The 14,000-nt window shown below is 36.9% G+C and overlaps 1 protein-coding gene across 1 annotated transcript in view; it reads left to right on the forward strand.

Annotated features, from left to right (window-relative positions):
• Positions 1-8,747: 8,747 nt before the first annotated feature.
• Positions 8,748-14,000, forward strand: part of LOC107694085 (succinate dehydrogenase [ubiquinone] flavoprotein subunit, mitochondrial-like) — a 9,819-nt gene continuing 4,566 nt past the window's right edge. Inside the window, exons 1-9 of the mRNA XM_016493681.1 lie at positions 8,748-8,826; positions 9,781-9,864; positions 10,030-10,191; positions 10,796-10,939; positions 11,100-11,264; positions 11,413-11,561; positions 12,430-12,554; positions 12,773-12,941; positions 13,134-13,329. Of these exons, the coding sequence (XP_016349167.1) occupies positions 8,767-8,826; positions 9,781-9,864; positions 10,030-10,191; positions 10,796-10,939; positions 11,100-11,264; positions 11,413-11,561; positions 12,430-12,554; positions 12,773-12,941; positions 13,134-13,329 (1,254 nt within the window). The 5' untranslated portion in view covers positions 8,748-8,766. The remainder of the gene's footprint in view (positions 8,827-9,780; positions 9,865-10,029; positions 10,192-10,795; positions 10,940-11,099; positions 11,265-11,412; positions 11,562-12,429; positions 12,555-12,772; positions 12,942-13,133; positions 13,330-14,000) is intronic.

The following is a 14,000-nucleotide window of genomic DNA, read 5'->3' on the forward strand; positions in this document are numbered from 1 at the left end:
GAGTTTCAGTTGAATTACTGAAATAAATTAACTTTTCCACGACATTCTAATTTATTGAGATGCACCTGTATGTCACTTTGCTCACAGCTGATTGGTCCAGTTTGGGTTTGCGATCTCTAAACCAGAATAAAAGCTGTAGTGTAAGTTACCATGGTGTGAAACCCGCTCAACACCAACCCATCTTCTTGAGGCCGAAAACTCAGAGTTTGCTCAAACTAAACACGAACTTACCTGGGTAAAAGTACTTACTGAAACCGGCTTCGTGCTACAGGGCACTGGACTCCTTGCAAGTTTGCCATCTTCACAGCCTTCTCCGGTCTGCTCTGTGGATTCTTCCTAGAGAGGAAATGGACATTGTTAACACTCAATCAACAGCTAAAGCCGCTTTTCCACTGAAATTACCTGGAACAATTTGTCCCAGGAACTTTTTCCCCCCAGACCTTCCTGTCTGCGTTTCCTTCGTGGTCAAAAGTACCATGAAGAATAGGCAAATACTCTGGTGACATAGATCTGCGCGTTTCTCAATACCAAGTACGCAAATTTCGGATTTGCGTCCTCAGTAGTTCGGACTTTGCAAGTTTGACTCAGGAGTGTGAACTCACAGGGACGGGACGACGCAAGTAATTCTGCAAATGGAACAGCAGCGTAATTGATAACGTCAGTCAGCTCGCCTTGGCTACTGCAATTTTCCTCACTGTATTTACAATAAGACGAAATATGATATCAAACACCACTGCCTCTTTTCGTTTTCATTTAAACATATTAATAGCCACAGAAATGTAGTTCAGGGAACGTACATACATTACAATGAAACGAAATATTAAATCAAACATTGCCTCTTTTCATTTTCATTTTAACATATTAATGGACTAATAGAATAAAGACCAAAGATTACCTGTTAGATTTACCCAAAACGAATTATATCTTATGTTTAACCACTACAGAGACATCAGAGCCAGCGGCAAATATCAGAAGGACTAGCCGAGTCGAGACTGCTCTCATCAGGAAACATGAGCACTGAGAGCCCGCTGATCGAGTGGAGCTGATCGTCTCCGAAATCGGCGAAGCACATTTTCAAATAGTCGCTGTCTTTATAAATAAACCGCAGATTTGAGTTTTAAACAACTACATTCTCGCCTGAAATAAACTTTAAAAAAAAAATGTTTATAAGCATTGTTGTTAAAAAAGCATGTTAAAAAATAAGCCTTTTAAAACTACATTTCATGACACAATAACAGTAATATGTTTTTTTTTAATTATGCGAATGAATGGTGGTTGAAATACAATGCTGCGTGAACTCAACCGATCAGCATGTTCAGTGCCCAAGTCCCGCCCCCAGAATTTCCGGGCCTTTTAAAAAGTACTACTTCGCGAGCAGGTACTTTCTGAGAGGCAATTTTTTACCCGGAAATTTAGATCCTGGTTCCTGTGGTGGAAACACACCGAGTACCGGAGTTGTGCCCAATTCTGACCCCCGCCAGATTACTACCTCCCTAGTATTGGTAGGTTTAGGGTAAGGTGTGGGGGAGGGGTTAGTATTAGGCAATCAGGTAGCGATTTCAACGAGGGGGGTAATAATTTGGCAGGGAGTCGAAGTCCCTAGTTCCTGGGGAAAGTTCCTGCGGTGGAAACGGGGCTTAAGTTACCAGAACTGTTCACTAGATACTTACCTGCTGTCTTGCATTGCTGCTCACCTGCTTATCACCTGTTTAATAAAGTCGCTCCTCTTCTGTCTGTGACAATATGCTGCGCCACCACACCGCCCAGCAATGTTCCGCTCTATGAATGTGCGTTCCGCTCATGTAGCCTACCACTCACGCTAACTGGAAAAGCAAAGTTCACTCAAATAACGCGCCAACAGGAAATTTCTATGTATTATACTTGCCCCTGTTTGCAATAGCACTACTGTACTGTAACATGCTGTAGTAAAACTGTACTGGGCAACGCTAGTAAAATGACGCTACCCTCTTGTGACGCTATGCACTGCTCACATGCTCTGATAATAATATCTTTGTAGGACTATAAATTATTTGTATAATTAGTCAAAAAGGTTGTATCTGATTCTGTTGCATAGAACTGAATGAAAATAATATATTTATATTTAATAGGCCTATTAACTGTTTTTGTCCAATTTTAATTTACTTTCAAGGTTATTTTATTGGCTTGTTTTTTTTTTTTATTCAGTATCATTAGAACTGAGTTAAATAAAAAGTCTTACACAATTATTCTATATTATATTTTTATTTATATTATATTTTTATATTGTTTAATAAAATAATAATTATTATAAAGCATTTCGATTTCCAATATCAATACCGTCTATCTTTCGGCTGAAACACTGATTGAGTGATTACATGAGACATAATGCATTTTGGTAAGTTGTACTTTATCTTTCAGCGTAGCTTCTGATGTTCATTCATGTTTATTTTGCACTATAACTTATATTAAAGTGGAAGAAACTCGCACTCCAGTCCGTGATGCCGCTTGAACTGAAGTGCTACAGCGACCTGTCATGCCACATTTCAGAGCATCAAAATGACATTTATTTTAATTGGTTTGATCATCGGCTGTTTTTAAACAATTGTCTTTTATCGGCTGATATCAACTATTTGCCAATACATTGGTGCATCCCTATTTCCCAGGTGATTTTAATAATAATGATTCTTTTATAAGTCTGTGAAATTATTTGTACATAAATAATTAACAATTTAAGGCCAAAATACACTACACAACTTTTAAAATCTGAACAGACTTTAATATAGGCATCATACACTTGCTGACTTTGTAAATAACTACAGAGGAAAAACAGGTCATCGTACTCTAAACGACTGAGGATCCCATGACAAATGGAAACAATGTGCATCCTAAAATCAGCTCAAAATTTCAAACATGTTTGATATCCTCCAACTGGATGGATTCACAGTCTGAAGCTAAAGAATTTGAGTCTGTAACCATCATACACTACGTGAGTTTCTGTTAAATCTATCAACTCAGATGTGAAGACTTGCTCTGACTTTCGCTAGCTAGTGTCAACTTGTCCAGACTGTAAATTAGGGCAAAAGTTGTGACGTGTATTCCACTTGCATTGACACTCAATTTCAGTGTCTAAGTAAATGCAATGTCTATACATAAGTAAATTACGTTTGAAGCATACTTTAAGTTAAAATACAAATACTCATGAGATCACATTGCTTTTTGACATTTATCTTTTAATGTACTTTTCAGATCGGATGGAAGTGAAAGAAGTGTTACTTTCTGTTAAAGAAAGAAGACTGTTACTTGCCATCAATGTGGCATGTGTTTCATTCAACAAGCAAGCTTTAAGCAGCACATGAGAATTCACACTGGAGAGAAACCTTTCTTCTGTTCTCAGTGTGGAAAGAGTTTCACACAACAAGGAAGCCTTGAGATTCACATGAGAATTCACACTGGAGAGAAACCTTTCTTCTGTTCTCAGTGTGGAAAGAGTTTCACACAACAAGGAAGCCTTGAGATTCACATGAGAATTCACACTGGAGAGAAACCTTTCTTCTGTTCTCAGTGTGGAAAGAGTTTCACACAACAAGGAAGCCTTGAGATTCACATGAGAATTCACACTGGAGAGAAACCTTTCTTCTGTTCTCAGTGTGGAAAGAGTTTCACAGAGAAACAAAGCCTTGAGAGTCACATGAGAATTCACACTGGAGAGAAACCTTTCACCGGCTCTCAATGTGGAAAGAGTTTCACAGTGAACCAAAACCTCAAGTCTCACATGAGAATTCACACTGGAGAGAAACCTTTCTTCTGCCCTCAGTGTGGAAAGAGTTTCACAGTGAAACAAAGCCTTGAGAGTCACATGAGAATTCACACCGGAGAGAAATCTTGTGCCTGCTAACAGTGTGGAAAGAGTTTCAGAGTCAAACAAAACCTTGCAAGTCACATGAGAATGCACACTTGAGAAAAAGTTTCTATAAGTTTTTTTAGCCATACTGTTTAAAACAACACAGGTCCATTGGAAAAACATCTCTATCTACATTTTTGCAAAACTCCAAAAACATACCTATACAGTATTAGGCTTGCTGTGGTAGTCGGAGTTATTGGTATTAGCCGGTGTTAGTCTGTACACTGCTTACATTACTTGCCCACTGCATTACTGCCCCTGTTGTTGTTGTGCTTTTTTATAGAAATAAAAAGTATTGAAAGACAATTCATGTTAGAAATTCCTGTTGGAAACAGGTACCTTTTTACATTGTATTTGGGAATGTAGTCTTGTTAAACCATCCTTGAAACAAGTTATGGATGTCTTAAGTTGCTGGTATGGTTCTGAAATATACCATGCGAAAAAGCGCATGTTGTCTACTGTCAGGAGCAATTTGAATTATTTTGATAGTGCAAATGGTTGAAGAGTTACAGTAACATGAATACAGCTTGGTTTTATGTGTCAGCGCCGACACAGACGGTTTAAAAGTGTTAACCCCTAAATTGTGTTTATTAGGTGACAAGTCTCAAATACCTAATGTCTCAAAGGATGTATTTTCTGTTATTATGTTATGCATTATAATGGCAAGTAGGGTTAATTTGAGATACTGGAAGACAGTGAAATCCCCAGGGGTCTCATTTATAAATATTGGGCAAGCACAAAATGGGCATAGAAACTGCGTACGCAATTTTCCACGCACATATCGGGATTTATAAAAAATAAACTTGCCGTAAATATGTACGCACCGTACGGACATTCTAGACCATGCGTACGCACTCTTTTTCCTGGAGTGAGAAAAGTAATGAAGTAAACAACGATTTTAAACTCTGTTTTCATTTCGATATACACATTTACAATAAATATTCCACTCTCATTAATGGAGATAAGCACTGAAATTACGTAAAGTCATTACGCAGAAGTTGAACAAAAATTATATGAATTTAGACATATTTAGTGGATGCGCTTGATCACTTTTCCTGTGGCATGCTGTTTTAATGACAGCGAGGAGTGCTATAGGTGCACAATCATTTTTTATATAATTATATAATAACGGTTTGAATAGGTAGAATGATAATAGCTTACTGTACAACCGCAGCTGCACGGAGGTGTTGATGCCGTATGAAGGCATCTTCACAACATTATGGAAAATGTTTTCTTTTTAAAATAGGCTACTTTGTCAGTGACGTGCCGAGTCATACAATTCTATTTACACTGCAATAAATATAAAAAAATTGCTTAAAGATGTTCACCTTATCAGCAAAACTGCATAAATTAAATTCGATTTGAATTGTTTAAAACAATTTAAATACTATTCAGCCAGTGGAAAAGAATGAGATCAACTCTATTCTAAAATATTTATCTGAGAACTATTTTAAACCGTTTTGTTTTTATGGATTTTGATATATTTATTTGTGTATGGCACAAATGGCATTTATAGTGCGTATCTCATATTTCCTTAATGTCTTGTACCTTTAATGGTGTTAAATATGGTGTCATGTGGATGGGAATATGCATGGAAATGATATGCAGATGAGGTTATGCATAGTAAAATTAGGCGTTGTAAGCTCCAAATATTGTGATTTCGGGGAGGAGTCGGGGTGGAGATGCACGTACGCATAATCTTCCCCTGACTGGGATTTATAAAGGGATTTTTGCAGGTTCTGGCGTCTACAAAATCTAGCTTTTGTGCATACGTACACTTTTAGGATGAAATCTACGGAGAGTTTTAGAAATGAGACCCCAGAACTGTAGGGGTGCCAGTGCAATGGTAGAAATTGCATCTTATGAATCCATGCTTAATCGAGTAAATGGTGTTAGAGAGGAAGGGTTGTCTCTCTGGGAAGAGTTCTTGACATACAGTGATGGCCAGAATTATTAGAACACTAGTATTTTCACCAGCTAAAAAAGTTTTAAGTCAGTTATTTCTATCTTTTGCTGTATGTCAGTAGGAAATATCAGTTTACATTTTGCTATTAATTGTAATAATCCAGTAAGATTTTTGTTGGCACAAGGAGTCTGACAACAGCCAGTGCTCCACATAGAGATCTGATCTCATCTCATCGTGTAAAAATGCTGTAAAGTGAGGAGGCTTTCAAATATAATGTCATAAATAGACTTTCTATATCAATTAACTTCTATTAACTAAATTAATTCAACATTTGGTGTTCTGATTTAGGATTTATAGTTGGATTGATGTGCACTGACCGCTACAGTATTCTTGTCAGAGAACTCAGAGTCATGTCTCAATCATAGCCTTTTAATGATTGCTCTGGCATCAACATAGATGGACATGTGCAAGGTTTTCTAGAACAATAAAATACAAATAATAATTAGCAGATGAATCACTTAAGTGTTACATAATAGATATAAATAATAAACAACATAAAGTATCTTCTACTTATACAAGTCAAAGTGATCGATCGCTATATTTAACTTCAAAGGATTGACGGCACATAATACAGCGTGTAATTCACGTGCGGTAAATGGGTCGCATTAATATTAATAAATAAACTTAGAAACAGTATCTGGAACAAATATACTTGCAATATAACATTAAAATTCAAATAACACTGGACTAACTTGTCCGTTACTCATACAATGTCCTTATAATGCAAGCAATCCAGAGAACTTTCCAGTCAGAACGACTGATGCAACTCTATAGCGTAGGCCTACGGAAGTTCTAAGCGGCCATGCCATTTTTTAAGCGGCCATTTTTTTTCCTTCTTGTTTTCTCGTTATCACGACTTAATTTTCTCATGATCTCGACATAACGAAAGTTGTTTTCTTGTTATAACGACTTAATTTTCTCGTGATCTCGACATAACGGAAGTTGTTTTCTCATTATAACTCGACATAACGAGTTGTTTTCTCGTTATAACGACTTAATTTTCTCGTGATCTCGACATAACGGGTTGTTTTCTCGTTATCACGACTTAATTTTCTCGTGATCTCAACATAACGAGTTGTTTTCTCGTTATAACGACTTAATTTTCTCGTGATCTCGACATAACGAGAGTTGTTTTCTCGTTATCACGACTTAATTTTCTCGCGATCTCGACATAACGAAAGTTGTTTTCTCGTTATAACTCGACATAACGAGTTGTTTTCTCGTTATCACGACTTAATTTTCTCGCGATCTCGACATAACGAAAGTTGTTTTCTCGTTATAACTCGACATAACGAGTTGTTTTCTCGTTATCACGACTTAATTTTCTCGTGATCTCGACATAACGGGAGTTGTTTTCTCATTATAACGACTTAATTTTCTCATGATCTCGACATAACGAAAGTTGTTTTCTCGTTATAACTCGACATAACGAGTTGTTTTCTCGTTATCACGACTTAATTTTCTCGCGATCTCGACATAACGAAAGTTGTTTTCTCGTTATGACGACTTAATTTTCTCGCGATCTCGACATAACGAGAGTTGTTTTCTCGATATAACAACTTAATTTTCTCGTGATCTCGACATAACAAGAGTTGTTTTCTCATTATAACAACTTAATTTTCTCGTGGTCTCGACATAACGAGTTGTTTTCTCGTTATCACGACTTAATTTTCTCGTGATCTCGACATAACGAGTTGTTTTCTTCTCGTGATCTCGACATAACAAGAGTTGTTTTCTCATTATAACAACTTAATTCTCGTTATAACTTGACATAACGAGTTGTTTTCTCGTTATCACGAGATAACGTTATCACGAGAAGGAAAAAAAAATATTGCATGGCCGCTTAGAACTTCCGTAGCATATACATAAACCCAAATAGGAAACAAAACCGTTATCGAATAAGCATGTGTCCTAAACTCCTGAAATGTTGGTGTCTCATATTTTAAAGCAGTCAATGCAATTTTGGAAAAAAATCTATTAAATCTGTATGTGTGTGAAAAAAAAAATCAGATGTAACCCCCTTTGTAATCATTAACATTTACATAAGTAACTAATGTACTTTTCTCACATTTTCTCAGTAACTATAACTGATTACAGTTACATTTATTTTGTAATTAAATTACATAATTTAGTTACATGTAACTAGTTACTCCCCAACACTGTAATTGACTTTATATTTTTATGATCTAAATTACTGCTACAACAAACTGACCTACATATGCAATTAAAATAAACAACTTTACACTAAAGCCTAATCGAGTCAATAGGCCGCGCCGTGACAAGAGGTCCTCGCTGCAGCCTGTAGCGCGATGACGTAGCTGGACTATATCCACTACGTAGTGGATATTTTACGCGCATGCGCTGTAGTAGATCTCGAATAAATTCATATTTTTATTTACATTTTATCATTTTGCAGACGCTTTTATCCACAGCGACTTAGTCTAACGACTTGGTCTAAGTGAAGTCTAACGCAGTACATGTAGGGTTTTTGACCTACATTACATATCTACACGATGACCTACATTACATTACAATGTAAAAACTTTAATGTCTAAATTCATCCGCGATGTTTTCGTCTATACCGGTATTTATTTAATTATTTATTTTTTGAATAGCCTGCAATTCATATGTTATCGCCAGGATGCACATCAATGCTGTATCCAGTATTATAAGGATACAACAAGCACTGTAACATGACTGATATGCAGACGTTGCACTGTAAATAGCTAATTATTAAGATATACTTCTGTCATGAAAACAAATTCCTCGTATGTGAAAACATACCTGGCAATAAAGCTAATTCTGATTCTGATTCTGATACATCACTCTATCAGAGTGAATCATTTAATCACTGAATCATTTAACTGTTCAAAAGAACCGATTTGTGGAAATGAGTCGGTTTCAGTCAGAATCGAGCAACATGGCTGCGGTCTGCGCTGCCTCCCGTGTCCTCGGGAGAAAGATTGTATCATCTAAAGCTGTAAGCACTCTCTTATACGTTGCATGCTTTGTTTTTTTAATGGCATGTGTCCAGTGCAGGCCGACAGTTTGAATGCTTTATACTCAGATGTCGCTATGCTCTATTGTAGTCTGATATGTGTTGGTTTTGTAACCATCATCTGCTGGGTTAAGTAACACTGTTACGTAGTATCAGTACCTCTGTTATATGAGTGTAAGTTTTATGTGATGCTGTTTTATTAGTGGAGCTTGTCTTTTAGCAGTGATGCTTGAGGGTTTTTCACCAAATGCATTGTGACATTTCATAGAAGTAAAGATTAGATAGTTTGTTAACAGGAATCCATTGAAGGTCAAGCAGGCAACATTAGCATTAGCCATGTAGTGTTGAATGCTCATGTCATTATGTTAGATATTATCACTTTTTAAGTGTCTGGATGCATGATTTTTATTCGATTGCGGCTCGCATGTATCCTCAAACAGTCTCCAACCTATATTTTATCTATCTATTACAATGAAACTAACTTATAAGCAGATGTCTCGCTGTTATGTCACCAGAAAATACCAAAATACATTTGAATAATGCGTGAATACTATGTTGTGTTGCAGTGTTTCTTTTTTTTTAATGGAATTTGTTATTTACTAAAAGACTGCAAGTCTTTTTTTTTATTGCAGATGTATTTTTTATTTTATATTTATTTTAATATACAGAATATAAAAAATAAATAAATGAATCAAGCAGAAGGATGGTGAAGACGAAAATAAACAAATAAATAAATTATATGCATTTTAAATGGTTGAAACATTAATTTTCTGAAACTTTGTTTGTCTGTACAATTAAATTTGGATTGAATTGGACTGAATAAATACTCAATAAATGAAGGTTAAGCATTGAAATGTACAAACATAGATAAACATCACAGATGTGGCTTTGCTTATGTTTTTGACTAATAAAAACACTTTTTGTTGCTTCATCCAGCTGCCAGCGGTGTGCCAGGCGAGCAACCGCAAGTTGCATTTCTCAATCTATGGAAAAAAGGGAGATGCAAAAGTCTCAGATGGTGTAAGTATTTATAATACTTCCTTGTTTGGTTTCATTAGCTTTCATTTTGACAGTTATATGCATATATGCACCACCATAGCAGGCTAATAAGGTGATTGTCACTTTAGTGAAACAACATTAGATAGGCTAGTGGCCTTGTGTGATCATTGGTATTTGTCCCCTCAGATCTCCACTCAGTATCCAGTAGTAGACCATGAGTTTGACGCTGTCGTGGTGGGAGCCGGTGGCGCAGGCCTGCGTGCTGCGTTCGGTCTGTCGGAGGCCGGTTTTAACACAGCCTGTGTCACCAAACTTTTCCCCACCCGCTCACACACGGTGGCCGCACAGGTTTGGAGATTTCCTCTAGTAACAAAACAATCTGCCCTCTCATATACTTCAGCAGCACAACCTGTCTGCCATCTGGATTTATGCTAGGTTTTATAGGTTGATATTTATTGCAGGTAATTCCTAAAACCAGGACAATAAATATTAAGACACTGATGCATCAGATTCATGTGATTTGCTCAGGAAAAGAGTGAATTGGAATCAGTTCTTTAGATTGTCTGATTTTCAGCTAAAGAAGTCTAAAGTTCACAGAGAAGTTCAACCTTTGAAACTACACCTCTGCTATTCTTACACCACTTTGAAAAAATAAAAGCGCTGATAAGTGGGCTGTTTTAAGTGTTGTTCGAAATAATGCATCATTAATATTCTCTTAGAATATATGGCTGGTCTCAATCTATTTGTATTATTGTATTTATATATAAAATAAATAATGAAAAATATTTCTATATTATGTGTATATATAATATCAATTATTTAAAATATTTATATTATATATTGTATTATTATTAAAAAAATTTTTTTACATATATTTATGATTATATTATGTTATATATATTAATTACAACAAAAATGACAACTTTCTTGTTTCTTTTCCTTTATAAAATAGGGTGGAATTAATGCTGCATTAGGCAACATGGAGGAGGACGACTGGCGTTGGCACTTTTATGACACAGTGAAGGGATCTGATTGGCTGGGAGACCAGGATGCCATTCACTACATGACAGAGCAGGCACCTGCTGCAGTGGTGGAGGTGAGAGACGCTTACAGAGCCTGCTGCTGTCACCTTTACTGTCAGGAGATTGGATAAGAAGATTCTGTTTCCTTGTCTCTAACTCAAGCTTTGCTTAGCTTCAGTAGAATTTATTTAGATTGTGATTTCCATCTCATGAGAGGTTGTTGTGTCTTTTCAGCTGGAGAACTTCGGTATGCCATTCAGCCGTACCGAGGAAGGGAGGATCTATCAGCGTGCCTTCGGAGGCCAGAGTCTGAAGTTCGGTAAAGGAGGTCAGGCTCACAGATGCTGTTGTGTGGCAGACAGGACGGGTCACTCTCTTCTTCACACACTCTATGGACGGGTGAGTGAGAATCTGTGGATGTGATCTGGAAAGTTCCTTAAAACTTCAAGAAATCAAGATATAAAATCCTAGTAGATGTTACAAAACAATTCAGCTTGAACGGGAGCACCTGTTGAGCCCTGTCTGAAATGTATCTGTTGGTGTCTAGTCTCTAAGGTATGACACTAGTTACTTTGTGGAGTATTTTGCCCTGGATCTGCTGATGGAGGATGGCGAGTGTAAGGGAGTCATCGCACTGTGCATGGAGGACGGATCCATCCACCGATTCAGAGCCAAGAACACAGTCATTGCCACAGGGTAAGGGAAATCATCAGGTTTTATGTCTTAAAGGGATATTAAAATGAATTTTGTCATCATTTACTCTATTTCAAGTTGTTCCAAACCTGTATGAGTTTCTGTCTTCTGCTGGACCCTAACACAAACTAAAATATTTTGAAGAATGTGGGTAACCAAACAATTGCTGGTACCCATTGATTTCCATAGTAAGGGACCTGCAACTATTTGGTTACCCATATTCTTCAAAATATCTTTCTATATTTAGAGTTCACCAGAAGAAAGAAATTCATGCCGGTTTGGAACAGTTTATTAATATTTTAAATTAGCTTTTATTTTTAGGTTTTCCGTTTTTATTTTAGTTTTAGTAATTTTGTTATGTGCTTTTAATAGTTTTTTATTTGTATTATATATTAATTTATTTTAATTTATTTTATTTCAGTAAATATGTTTGTAATTTTAGCACTTCACGTTTTAATTCAAAGAGTTTCTATTTTTTTCTAATTTAAGTTATTCATCTAATATTTATATTTCAGCTTTATTTCATTATAATTATAAACTGAATATTTTTAGTTTTGATTTAGTTAACAATAACACTAGTATTCAGAAGGATTCTTTAAAACAAAAGGATAAAAACAGCTTTTTTCTAACACTAGTTTTTAATTACATCTTTATAAGTTTGTTTGATTGTTTGAATTTGTTTACTTTGTTATAATTGTTTTGTTTTTAATGGCAAAAGCTGTCACTTTTATTTTAAAAAATAAATATTTGTAAGTAGAATGTATTTATTTTTTTGTAAAGATTGGTTTTACAATGAGGATGTACATAGTATTATTACAGTGTGTGTTATTACAACATACAAATAAAGATATTTATTGTGTTTTCTCTGCAGAGGTTATGGCCGCACATTCTTCAGCTGTACTTCAGCCCACACCAGCACAGGAGACGGTAATGCCATGGTGACCCGTGCTGGACTGCCCTGCCAGGATCTCGAATTTGTGCAGTTCCACCCCACAGGTGAGCTGCTTTCTTTCATAAGCCTGGACAAGTCCTTTAGAGTACCTTGACTCTATAACATCTCTTTGGCTTTGGCAATATCTAACTGTTATATATTACAGCTGTGGTTATACTATTTCTTTGCCGTGTTTACATGCGTTTACAGCTCTTCCACTGATGTCCTCAGCCACCCTATGGTTGGTTTTAAATGACGTGACCTCTGACGTAATTTCCCTTAGGAATCTATGGAGCCGGATGCCTGATCACAGAGGGCTGCCGTGGAGAGGGAGGAATCTTGATCAACAGTGAAGGCGAGAGGTTCATGGAACGTTACGCACCCAATGCCAAAGATTTGGCCTCTAGGGACGTGGTCTCACGGTCCATGACCATTGAGATCAGGGAAGGAAGGTATAATATACTTCATTTTTACTGTAATATCAGTATGTGATTTTGTGCCCAAAACACACACTCCATTTTAATGTACTATTTAAGGTATTGCAAGATTGTTGTGAACTTCACTTTCACAAACAGTGTGTGACTGATTAACAAAAGAACTGGTGATAAGTTTCAAAAAAAGGGTTTCCACCCTGTTCCCCCCAGAGGTGTTGGGCCAGTTAAAGACCACGTCTACCTGCAGCTCCATCATCTTCCGCCCCAGCAGCTTGCTACTCGCCTGCCCGGCATCTCTGAGACCGCCATGATCTTTGCTGGAGTGGACGTCACGAAAGAGCCCATCCCAGTATTACCCACCGTCCACTACAACATGGGCGGCATCCCCACCAACTACAAGGGACAGGTATTGTGATGCATGACTACTACTATTGCTAGTGCTTAGGTTAGGCATTTGAATGAACTCCAAACGCTTAAAGGGGTCATATGATGTTGCTAAAAAGAACATTATTTTGTGTATTTGGTGTAATGAAATGTGTTTATGCGGTTTAAGGTTAAAAACACGCATTATTTTCCACATACTTTACATTATTGTTTCTCCTGTATGCCCCGCCTTTCTGAAACGCGTTGATTTTTACAAAGCTCATCGGTCTGAAAAGCGAGGTGTGCTGTGATTGGCCAGCTATCCAGTACGTTGTGATTGGCCGAATACCTCAAGCGTGTGACGGAAATGTTACGCCCCTTAACATACTGTGATGCCCTGTGTCCCAGCCGGAGCGACGAGACAAAAACATTAAAACCCATTATAAACGAGGCATTTGTTGCATCCAGTGAGGACATAATTACGGATTATAATGACTTGCTGTCTTTTTATGCGTTGCGTTGCATCGTGCCGCGTAAACATAAAACCATGTCTGCATTTGTGATCGGAGAAATGACAAACAACAAACGCTACTCTACACTACTCAAAACTCGCGTTTGTATCGTCAGTGGAGAATTCTTTAATATAAAAAACGTACTTATAGGCTGTGAGTCAGAACAGCCGGCATTGTAGTCTACTCTCCCAGGATCAGGAAA

The sequence above is a fragment of the Sinocyclocheilus anshuiensis genome, unplaced genomic scaffold (genome assembly GCF_001515605.1).
Source record: "Sinocyclocheilus anshuiensis isolate Anshui unplaced genomic scaffold, SAMN03320099.WGS_v1.1 scaffold1110, whole genome shotgun sequence".
In the NCBI taxonomy this organism is placed as follows: Eukaryota; Metazoa; Chordata; class Actinopteri; order Cypriniformes; family Cyprinidae; genus Sinocyclocheilus; species Sinocyclocheilus anshuiensis.